The 12641-nt window shown below is 33.1% G+C and overlaps 1 protein-coding gene across 1 annotated transcript; it reads right to left on the bottom strand.

The window, feature by feature from the left end:
• Nucleotides 1–865: 865 nt before the first annotated feature.
• LOC131063947 (receptor-like protein EIX2) lies at nucleotides 866–3794 on the bottom strand. Its single transcript, XM_057997940.2, has 2 exons — nucleotides 1316–3794; nucleotides 866–1118 (listed from the first exon to the last, which is right to left on the bottom strand). The coding sequence occupies exon 1, from the start codon at nucleotides 3754–3756 to the stop codon at nucleotides 1339–1341; it is 2418 nt and encodes an 805-aa protein (XP_057853923.2). The 5' UTR covers nucleotides 3757–3794; the 3' UTR covers nucleotides 866–1118; nucleotides 1316–1338.
• Between the last annotated feature and the right edge of the window lie 8847 nt (nucleotides 3795–12641).

A 12641-nucleotide genomic window follows, 5' to 3' on the forward strand; every position in this document is an offset into this window, starting at 1 on the left:
CATCAGTAGTCTCTGGGATCATCTTTATTTGTTATTCAAGATGAAAAATGGCAAGGAGGCAATTATGGTAGGAATAAGCTTTAGGTTAAAGGTTAAACTGGTAAATATCCCAAACAGCAAGCACCGAACCAGTAAAATTTCTCCCTTTTTATCTTAAAATTACAGTTTTTTCTACAAAAATACAACCCAAAAGGAAAAGTGAAAAAAACCATTAAATTTTCTTTCAAAGGGATCCATCCAAAGGCAAGCAAAAATAAATTGAAGATGGCCTGTGGCTTTTTTAACAGAGAATTTCAGTAAAGTTCATATTTCAAAAAGGACTATACAGCCATATTCATGTAAAAAAAGCAAGATGCTGATTAAGCCGATAAACACCTGCAGCTATACATATCTCAGTGTAAAATGGAAATTTTCATAGTAATTGTTTACATAACCAAATTCTCAGCATAAATGAAAGATTCCACACTAATTGTTCACATTTTCGATGTTACTCTAAGGAATAGGTGTTCTACACAGCCAAATTCAATAACATGTCAATAACAATGGAAACTACCAGCCGCCAAAAAAAAAAGGCAAAAAAACTTCAAATCTGAATTAATAAAAAAAAAATGCTCAAGATGTTTACTTAAAGTGTCAAAGTGTGCGTATCAATAATAAAATAGATACTCCAATGACAACACTTGGCTTAATAGCATCAGCTCCTCCAAAATGGATGGAGAAAAGTACCAGATTTAACCTGATTATTACCGGCATTCACACAGAAGAAGGGAACCTTACAACACCAGTCCTTGAAATAATAATGTCAATGTAGAGAAAAATGAGTTTCAAAGCCTAAGATGCATGCAATATGTAGAAAAATTCAAAATAATTATAAGCATCAACATTCTGTATATTTCCATCTGGAAATGAAAATTTCTGACCATTTTGTTTACATTTTGTACGTTATTTTGAGATACTACAATGCTATGCATATAATGTGAGCATACTCATTCTACCTATCCATCAAAACATTAAAAAAAAACCACAAGTCTACAACACATTCTCTCAATTGAAAGACACACAAGTGTTGTTACCATTTTTAAGAGTCACTAGAAACCTTCATAAGAAAAAATAGATTCCTGTACACAAAGTTATATATTAGTAACAATTAGAAAATTGTTTTATTCAATTTAAAAGAACTACAAATAATCTAAAATTTATACAATAGTCAATAAATATTTTATCTAAAAAATGTACTAATTTTCTTTTGAATTTTTGCAGTTTAATATATAGAATCAATTGTCATATATACATCAAAGAACAAAAAAAAACTCACCTTTCAATGACTTGTAGATATCTTCACAATGTCAAATTCTTCATCCAAGGAAATAAGAACTTTAGGATTGCATCAACTTTGTTGAAGTATTCATTTCTCCAACTGATTTTTATCACGATCAATGATATTATCCCCCCAAAAGCCATTCCAAAGGACAATCCCAATGATATCGCATACCATGGATATTTAGTGCTTTTCTTTATTTTATTAATGTAAATTGGAGGAGGAGAAGGAACAAACTGTGGCCAAGAACAATTTCTAGGTAGGGGACACCCCCATAAATTAGGATTCCCTGAATAAGAGGATTCTCCAAAGCCAATCATATGTATTCCTTGTGGTATGCTTCCTGAAAGGTTGTTGTTTGATAGATCCAGTGAACCCAAAAAGCTTAGAGATTCAAGCTCTGTAGGGATTTGTCCTGAAAAATGATTTCTTGAAAGGTCTAAGGAATCCAATTGATGCATTTCTCCAAAACTTTTTGGAATGGTCCCATTCAAGTTGTTCATTGAAAGGTTTAGAAGCCTTAGCCCCTTCAAATCCCCAAAATTAGAAGGAACTTTTCCCTCCAATTCATTACTTGAGAGATCTATGGATGTGAGTGTGGAAAGAATATATTGGTAATGTTGATCTGTACCTTTTAAAGTCATATCCAATCCATCTTGGTATAATGGCCCTTTAGTATAAGTGGTTAATACAAAACCATTTTGACTTTCATTTGCCATTGCTTGCAGGAATACAATTGTGTGTGGAATTGAACCTGAGATATGATTGGAAGAAAGGAGCAAGATCTGGAGGTGCTTTAATTGACCTATCTCTAAAGGAATGCTACCTGTAAATTTGTTCTCCTTCATTATCAATACTTTTAGCTCTGAGATATTTCCAATTAATGTTGGTATTTGACCTTCAAACAAATTGTTTCCAATATCAAGAACCTGTAGCATTGAAGAATTTGCTATTGGAGGGAATGGTCCATGCAAATTATTATTGCGAAGAACTAATGATAATAATCTTAGGTTACTAAACTCATGTGGTAAGCTTCCCTCCAAACTATTATTTCCCAAATTCAGAACAATAAGTAAAGAACAATTGGACAAACTGACAGGGATCACTCCTGTTATCTTGTTGTTTGCAAGATTTAACATGTTGAGATTAGATAACTTGCCCAGGTTTGGATGAATATTGCCACTGAACAAATTGTCATTGAGCAGCAGTATACTCATATAAGAAGGCCACGTTGATGGGATGCACCCACTCAATTTATTTCTAGCCAAATCTAGTTGTCCTAGTTTCATCCACGATGAAGTATTTGAGAATAGGCTTCCTTCCAAATGATTTCCTGAAAGATTTAGATAAGTTAACTGAGGACTGGTTTCCCATAGCCAAGAGGGAAAAACGCCCACAAGACTGGCATTAGTTATAACCAACCATTCAAGTGAAATTTGTGTTGAAATCCAAGGTGGAAATTCACCGTCAATCATACATGACACTAAATGTAGATAAGATAAATCAAAGGGTGGAATCCAAGTTGTGCTAATATTTAGGACACAATCACATAAATACAAATCACTTAATCTTGTAAGGTTGTGAAAGGAAGTTTCTGAAATCGACTGGTAATGGTGTAATGACAGGTATAGAGTATGTAAAGAAGGTGGAAGTGACAAAGAAAAGACGGTTTCATTGAAACGATTGCCAGCAGCATACAAGGCAGTGAGTGAGGAAAGGTGAGCAAATGAAGGGGGAATGGTTCCGCTGAGTTGGTTATTGCTAATATCCAACCGCTCGAGTAAAGAGAGATTGCCCAATGAATCTGGAACGATGCCGCTCAGTTGGTTGTTATCAAGATACAAATTCCTCAACAAAGAGAGACTTCCAAGAGAAGCCGGTATTCTTCCACTAAGTTGGTTGTAACTAAGTTTAAGGTATGTTAAAGAAGCAAGATTGCCAAGGCAGGAAGGTATGCTTCCATTCAAGTTATTGCTTGAAAGATCAAGGACTTTAAGGCGGGTTAGCAAACAAACGAGAGGGGGAATCATCCCACTAAAGCTATTAGAAAACAAATCTAAAAGCTCAATATAAGAGAGATTTCCCAAACAGGGAGGAATGGTGGTAGTACCTTGATATACTCCAGATATAGTGAGTGATGTGAGAAAACGAAGTTGGCAGATGCTCTCAGATATCACACCGTGGAAAGAAAGGGCTTCAACAGAGATAACGTGGTTGGTGTTATCGTCGCAGGAAATGCCATACCAGGAGGTGCAGCAGTCTGTTCCATTTACCCACGAACTCAGATAGCCATTGGAGTCATTCAAGGCAGCTTTGAAGAGGAGCAGAGCTTGGGATTCGTGGGAAGGACACCTGTTGGACATTAATCCATGGGAAAGAGGAGGGCAGAAGAAGAGAAGAAAAACAATACCAGTCAATTTGCGTAAAGGGATGGCCATTTGGGATGGAGGGAATTGCACTTCTTCTCTGGGCGGCCCGTTCTCTTAACCTGCGTGCCGGTCAACAGGTCAATGGTTAATAATTTTCTTATGTCAATTTTCCACAAAATACCAGACTTTGGGACATTGACGTTAACTTTTCTTTCACTTTTTGACCGAGTTTCTCGGTACGTATGGAATATTTGATTTTTCCTTCCGATGATTGCGGTTTGTCTGCTATCTTATGATTGTGTTCACATGGACAACCATTATGCGGATAGGATTCGAAATGTTATTTTCAAGTATTTTCAAATTAGTTGAAAGTATTTTTTGAGCTCTGTGCACAATCTTGGCAGGTTGGTACCTATGTTTCAAGCTTTCATCTCTTGGCAATTTTTTTGTAAGGAGTTTATGCACTTAAAAACATAAAACATAAGACATCAAAATTAAGATATATAGATGTAGTGATACTATGAATTACATATTTAATATAATTTTAAATAATTTAATATTAATTTTTATTATTATTTAATATTTTGTTTTACTTAAAGATTATTAATTAAATTATATTTTATCTTCAATACAAAAAACGTTAATGATAATTTTAATTTCAACTTTAATTTTGTTTTGACTAATTATTTTACTGAATAGATTGTTTAAACTAGCTTATATACCTTAAATTATAATTTAATCTATATAAAGTACGTCGAGAGATATCCTTCTCGAGTCGCCTATTTGACTTTAGGGTGTAAAATTGATTAAAAAAAATAGGCGCCTCGAGAAGGATATCTCTCGGCGTACTTTATATAGATTAGATTATAATTTAAGGTATATAAGCTAGTAGACACAACATGGAAAACATAAAATAAATCAATATATAATTGTATAGTATCTTTTTATTAAAATAAATCATATTATAATATTATTATATTATAACACAAAGATATATTAATTTTTTTTTAATGGTAAGTATTATGGTTATGGTTAGCATTAGGGTTAAGGTTAGTGTTACGGTTGGGGATAAGGTTTACATCATGATTCGGGTTAGGGTTAGGGTTATGATAATGGTTAATATTTATATCATGGTTAGGGTTAGCATCAATGTTAGGGTTTGGTTTTGCTTTAGGATTATATGGTTATGGTTAGGGTTAGGGTTTAGTGTCAGGGTTACAATTGTGTTTAGGGTTTACATCAAAAGTAGGGATAGGGTAAGAATAATTACAATTGGGGTTAAGGTTAGTATTATAATTGGGGGTATCGTTAGGATTTGGTTTATGGTTATCTTTGTTAAGGTTAGTATTATGGTCATGGTTAAGGTTTACATCATGGTTAGGGTTATGATTAGGGTTAGGGTTTAAGGTTATGTTTATGGTTAGGATATAGTGTCAAGTTTACAATTACGTTAGGGTTTACATCAAAGTTAGGGTTAGAATAAGGGTTATGGTTCAATTACATTATGGTTAGGTTTAAATTAGTATTAAAGTTAAATTAAGATTAGGGTTTGGCCTAGATTAAGGTTAGGAATAGATTATGATTAAAGTTCAATTTGGGTTAGGGTTAAGTTTAGGGTACAATTAATGTTAGGGTTAGGGTTTAGGATTATGGTTAGGTTAGTGTTATGATTAGGGTTAGGGTAAGGATTATGATTAGAGTTAGGGTTTGGGGTTATGGTTAGGTTTAAATTGTTTACATCATGGTTGGGGTTAAGGTTAGGTTTACGACTATGGTTAGGGTCATAGTTAGGATTATGGCTAGGATTAGGATTTACATCCAAGCTAGGGTTAGAGTTAAGTTTAGGTTTAGGGTTAGGGTCATGATTAACATCATGGTTAGGGTTAGATTTAGGTTTAGGGTTAGGATTTACATCATGCTTAGTGTTGGGGTGAGGCTAATGGTTGGGGTTAGGGTTTAAGATTAAGCCTAGGGTTAAGGTTATGGTTTAAGGTTAGGATTAGGATTATGGATAGGATTTACTATTAGGATCAGGGATAGGTTTTTAGTTATGATTAGGATTATGGTTAGGATTAAGTTTTAGGGTTAGGGCTAAGGATTATTGTTAGGGTTAGGGTTTATGGCTATGGTTAGGTTAGGGTTAAGGTTTAGAGTTATGGTTAGGATTATGGTTAGGGTTATGGTTTACATCATGGTTGGGGTTGGAGTTAGGGTTAGGTTTATAGTTAGGGTTAGGGTTACAATTATGGTTAGGATTATGGCTAGGGTTAGGGTTTACATCATGGTTAGGGTTAGCGTTAAGGGTTAGTGATAGGATTATTGTTAGTGTTTATATCATGGTTATGGTTAGGTTAGCATTTACATCATGGTTAGGGTTGCATTTAGGGCTATAGTTAGGTTTAGGGTTATAATTATGGTTAGGGCTAGGGTTCGGATTTGTGTATCATGGCTGGGATTAGGGTTTACATCATGGTTAGAATTACGGATAGGGTTAGGGTGTACATCATGGTTAGGGTTAGGTTTAAGGTTATTTTTAGGGAAACAACTATCCAACCCTTAGGATGCACCAAGATATCAATACCCTTCATATATTATTAATACATTGTAATAGATGATTAGTGCATCCTAAGGGTTGTAGAGTTGTGTTCTCTATTTTTAGGGTTAGGGTTTAGGGTTATGATTAGGTTAGGTTAGGGTTAGGGTTAGGGTTAGTGTTAGGGTTAGGATTAGGGTTAGGGTTAGAATAGGCTTAGGATTAGAATAAGGTTCCATTTTGCTCAAATTAGGGTTCAAGTTGTAGTTAGGGTTCAGATTTACGATTAGAGTTGAGTTTAGGGTTAACATTCAATTAGAGGGATTGGGGTTAAGGGTTAAGCTTTAGTTAATTAGAGTCAGGGTTTGATTGTGGAAAGGATTTAATTATATTTAGGGTTAGGATTAGAGGTCAATTAGGGCTATGATTCAATTACATTAGGGTTAGGTTTAAATTAGGATTAATTCTAGGGTTATAATTAAGCTTAGGGTTACGTTATGGTTAGGTCTCAATTATGATAAGATTAGGTTATTGGTAGGGTTCAATTAGGTATAGATTAGGGATATGGGCAAGGTTAGCGTTTGATTATGATATGGGTTTAATTATAGTTAGGGTTAGTATAATATTTTAATTTGGGCTAGCATTAGGGTTACTATTCAATTACATTAAGGTTAGGGTTAAATTATGATTAGAGTTCAATTAGGTTATGGTTTTGGGGTAAAATTCAATTAGGGTTACGTTTCAAATCAATATATGGATATTATCTAGTTTACTAATGGAGTTCCATATTAGGTTTTTGATTAGAGATATAGTTAGATTTAGGGTTATTATTAGGTTAGGCTAAAGGTTAGGGTTAAGGTTAGGGTTAATATTGCAATTAGAGATATTATTAGAGATAGTATAACAATTATGATGTTTTTGTTGAAGATTGAGGTTAAGGTTACTATTACGGTTAGGTTTAGGGTTTAGCGTTATGGTTAGAATTATTAGTAGGGTTAGGGTTTACATCATGGTTAGGGTTAGGTTTAGGGATAGGTTTATGGTTAGGGTTATGGTTTAATATTATGGTGAGGGTTATGGTTAGGGTTAGGGTTTAGTGTTAAGGTAGCATTATGGTTAGGGTTTATATCAAGGTTAGTGTTTGGGGTGGATTATGATTAGAGTTTACATCATGATTAGGGTTAGGGTAAGGATTTTAGTATAAATATTATTTTAGGTGATGACCTAGAGATAGGAGGGAGAGGGAAGAGGAGAGAGGTGAGAGGGTTGAATTAGGATTAGTGTTTACTTAGGATTAGGGTTTGCGCTAGAAATCAATTAAATTAATTTTTAATTAGCGTTAGGGATAAATTTAGGCTAGGGTTCACTTATGGTTAGATTAGGGTTCAAGTTGCATTTAGGGTTTCATTCTAGGGTTAGATTTTATTTTAGGGTTAGGTTATAATGGTTAGGTTTGAATTATAGTAAGATCAAGTTTAGGGCTAAGGTTTCACTACATTTAGGGTTACACTTTTAGGATATCCTTGGGACAAGGGTTTGTGTTAAATGGGGGTTAGGATTAATGTAATGTTATGATTAAGGTTACTAGTACATGATAAATTTAGGGGTTATGGTTAGGGTTTAAATATGGTTTGAGTTATAGTTTAATTAGCTTATGATTCAAGAACAATTATGGCTTCAACATTTAGGGTTAGAATTTAATTTAATGTAAAATTAGGTTTAGGATTAGGATTTAAGATGTCTTGGGGTTTTATAAGAACTTAAGAGTGAAGTAAGGTTTGGGTTAGTGTTAGGGTTCAATTTTGTTTAAGATTAATGATGGATTAGATTCTATTAGTTTAGGGTACAATTTATTTAATTTACAATTAGGTTTGAGTTTAGGGTTTAACTTGTCTTAAGGTTTTATAAGAACTTAAGAATGCAAGTAAGATTTGGGTTAGTGTTGGCGTTCAATTTTGTTTAAGATTTATGATGGGTTAGATTCTATTAGTTTAAACACATTTAATGAGGGCATATTGATTAGAAATGAGATCACCTAGTAAGACACTAATTAGGGTTTTATAATTTAAAAATCATTAAAATAGGATTAGTAAAAGGCTCAATTCAAGGTTTAGGTTTAAGGTTAAATGTTGTTGAGTGTTAAGGTTAGGGTTCATTCTAGTATAGTGTTTAATTTGGTTTTCAAGGTCAATTATTTCTATTTCCTCGATTCTCCATGACTGCAAGATTTGGATTTGATTTGATTTAGGGATTTGGGTCTATTTGGTATAGACCAAGTATGATTTTTATTTAAGGTAGAATTTGGCCTAGGATTAGGGTTACAAATAAAAAATTTTAAAGGTTAGGGTTCAATTTGGTTTATTGTTAAAGTTAAGTATCAATTTAGTTGGGTTCAATTTGGTTTAGGTTAATATTTAAAGGACCTCTTACTCTATTTTTCTTTCTTTTTATAGATTATAGTGTGATATGAAACATTAACTTAAATAATTATTAGATAGTTAAACTTGAAAGAATTTATAATAATCAAATGTCAAGCCTTAGTATTGAATTATTTCTCTAAAACTTATTATTCATAGAAATAATCCTCCAACTTCAAGAGTTTCCAAGTTTACGAAAGGAGTTGCATGCTAAATTGAATGAATCTAAATAATTAATAGTGACATGAGACATCTCATGTTGTTTCGAAAAGAAGGGAAAGGGATTTAAAAGGTACATAATGACTTTGCCTTTGAATAATTTATTTTTTAAGTATTAATGTATATTTACAGATATCTATTGATTTTCTAATGTGAAGATTAGTTCTTAAAGAGATCAATAAATTTAGTGTTACATTTTTTGTAGGAAGGCATTATCTTTATCCTTTTTTTGGTCAACAATGTTTCTTTGCACTAGATTGCAATTTATTTCCATTTGATTGGATAATTAAAGGATGTTGAAAGCTTAAAGGGATAGATTAGAGTATCGACGACTTCATAAAGATATGGATTACATGTGCAAGATGCTTCATTTAAAAATAAGTACCTCTACTTTAAAAGGTATGCAAAACATAGTCAATCCTCCTCTCCTTATTCCTACCATAAAAAATGATGTTGGTAAAACATCACTTGCTAGTTATTGTTGAGATACTATGTTCTTGATCATCATAGGTGCTACATTGACATATTGCAATGTTTGAATTTTTCTTTAGCTATTAGTTGGAACAAAAAAGAAAATTGAGGAATACGTTCAATGGCTCAACTAGGAGGGTGATAGCACAAAAATGGTTATGGTCACATATGGTACTGGTGGGTCTAGCAATACCAGATTAGATGATCCAATTTCTTCCTCTTTACAAAAAAATTATGGGGCTAGAAACATTCTAAAGTTACACTCATTCAACTTCAAGAAAAAGATCCCAAAGTAAATCTCTAATCCTTGATTTTGCAAGAGTTGACTACCACCAAACATGATGTGAGAAACTTTCAAAGTGGATGTTAGAGCTTAAAATACATTATATATTAAAAAATAAAAATAGTTTCTTACATATTGACAATGCTTTGTATCTAGAACCATTAAAAAATATTTACCTAATGATGTTACAAGTGTAAAGAAATTTTGGTAACTTTTGACATCTAAAGAAACAAATTTATTGGGAGACAATAATATTATGGAATTGAACCTTAAAAACTCTATGACATGAGATCTATTTCTATTGATGCCACCCTTGATGTGTTATGTAGAAAAATTCAAAGAAAATTTTAATAAGAGTCTATATTACAAAAAACACCTCAATCCAAGCAAATAGTAGAGAAACACAAGTTTTATCTTCCATTTTTTAAATTTATTAGAGCTTAACTTCATCAGTTGACAAAAGAAAGAAGTGTTGAAAACTTATAGATTTTTAGAGGGGGTGTGAATCATAGAATATTAAAACTTAACCATTATTTTATCATTCATTCTAATTATCACATGTGTGGAAGTAAACAACTAAAAACAAAAGATCAATCACACAAGGACACCAAGATTTTATGTGGAAAACCCAATGTGGGAAAAACCATAGTGAGAACTATCTCATTATATCACAACTAATTACAAGGTTTTAGGCTCTATGCCAACGAAGCTCACTGCTCTTGATTTGAACTTGCAGGCTAAGGCGCCCAACCTTAGGGAAAGATACAATGGACTTGGGAAACATTGAAGATCACTTCTTTAGGACAATATACAAAGGTATAATTACAAACAATAATTATTGTTGAGCTAAAGAGAAACACATTCTTTGAAATGTTGATTACAATTCATTGTTCTAAACATGTAAGATTGACTACGTTATTGCTCATTTGTAATTATGCACCTTCACAATTAATTGACGCAGCATATCATTCTTCTCATTCAAATCATACAATCCTCCAAAGTATCTCATCCCTGAAATATCATTTTATCAAAAAGATGTAGTAATTAGATCTACCTAATTAGATGTAATGTGTAGCATAAATAGTCAACCCCAAATGCATTCTCTAAAGCAACGCGGAAGGAAAATAAGATGTGTGAAGAAACACACCATGTTGGTACACCTTCATATTAATACCAAATCATTACCTTCAACTCAACATGCTACCGCATAGACAAAAAACACTCAAGTTGGCTCTAGAAGATAGAACTGTTAAAGAAACCCAGCAAAAAATGCTCAAAACATAATATGGACCTCCACAACACCTGGAGATAGACAAAATAGCATCTCCTAACACTTAAAAAACTATATAAGAGAACTAAAATGCTAAAGACATCAGAAGTCGAAAGAATGCAAAGCATTCTTGCAATCAAGTAGACTATTACTGCATAACCGACACTTTGGCCAACACCAAATAAACTGCATATCGAATGAGAACATGAAACCTTGGATGTAACATGCATTTGAATCTACCAATATTACAACCACAAGAAAATATTAATCAATGCTAGACAATTCTAACCACAATAGTAAACTATGTCTAAGAGACTATTCACCAAAATAATCAAACTTAGCCAAACTCTATTGTGGATACTTGAAACCTTCTTCAAGGCTCCAAAATAGACATGAGTTAACAAGATGTATCATCTGCATTCACCACCAATAATATTAATACAACAATTTAATTATGTAAGAAAAATTTTGCTACAACATAATTGGTCAAATACTTCAAGACCTTTGTTGACATCAATGACGACAAGTTTGACATCAATGACAACACTTACTCATATTTGTACCAATCTTCCCCTTTGTCATTGATGGAAACACTTGTGCAACCTCCAAAACATTATCATATCTCTCTCCCTTTGAAATAAAAGACAAAGGGCATCTCCTCATCATTGTACAACCTCAACCTACAACACTTATCTATCTCTACAAAAATTTCTCCCCTTATCTACATCAACTTCCACTTAGGGTATGAACAAAATGAATGCAACCTTCTACATATCTACATGTGGTTGTACAAGAACAAAATTGTCTTACCAACAAAAAATAAGCAACTTGCATAACTAGGGGCATGATGTTGTTTTTATGATAAAAATTCAGTTAAGCAAAAATACAGAAATAATGAATGATATATTCCCTTAATCACAATCTGCCTTATGAAGAGATGTTGATCTACTGCTCAATATCGATCTCCTTATGATAGTATGCACTTGCGATGTCCCTTACTAAGTATCAATTTACAATTAGATTTTATCTGGAATCATCCTTCTTGTTTTATTAATTCTAGCATATTGGTGTTCCCTAAGGTACTTCACCTTTTCTTTGTATCACCTCCTATGAGAAGACCCGACACTAGATATACGCATTATGGGTGATCGGTTGATGGTCATGTCTCTTTAGAAGATATGTGACTTATTTTCTCACTCACATCATTCTCCCTAAGTCGCATCTACCCGAAGGAGTTCATACCTAGTGCAACAGTTCTTGGAGTTAATCAATTAAATTCAATAATTATTAACTATTATTTATTTAATAATATTTAACTTAAATTAAAAAATTAATAGAATACTAGCTACTTAGCACATCATTGATTCATATAAATTTAATATTAAATAATTAAGGATGATGCTTGAAGCTATATCATCAGCTAGGGAGGAATCCTTTTATATATCTAATGTCATGGAGTCTCTCAACATGACACCCACAATGGATGCACCCATTTGTGAAAAGATCTTATCACAAAGTCACTCAACATGATGTCCATCATGGCTACACCCATATATGGAAAGAAACATGTGCACAATTTCCCATCATGAAGTCACTCAATGTGATGCCATCGTGGAGTCACTCAACATGACGTCCACCATGGCTACCCCCATGAGTGAAAAAAGCACAAGTACAAAAAGTTCAACATGGAGTCTCCCAACATGATTTTGTCATGGAGTCTCTCAATATGACATCTACCATGGCTACTCCCAGAGGGTGGAA

The sequence above is a fragment of the Cryptomeria japonica genome, chromosome 11 (assembly GCF_030272615.1).
Source record: "Cryptomeria japonica chromosome 11, Sugi_1.0, whole genome shotgun sequence".
NCBI classification, from domain to species: domain Eukaryota; kingdom Viridiplantae; phylum Streptophyta; class Pinopsida; order Cupressales; family Cupressaceae; genus Cryptomeria; species Cryptomeria japonica.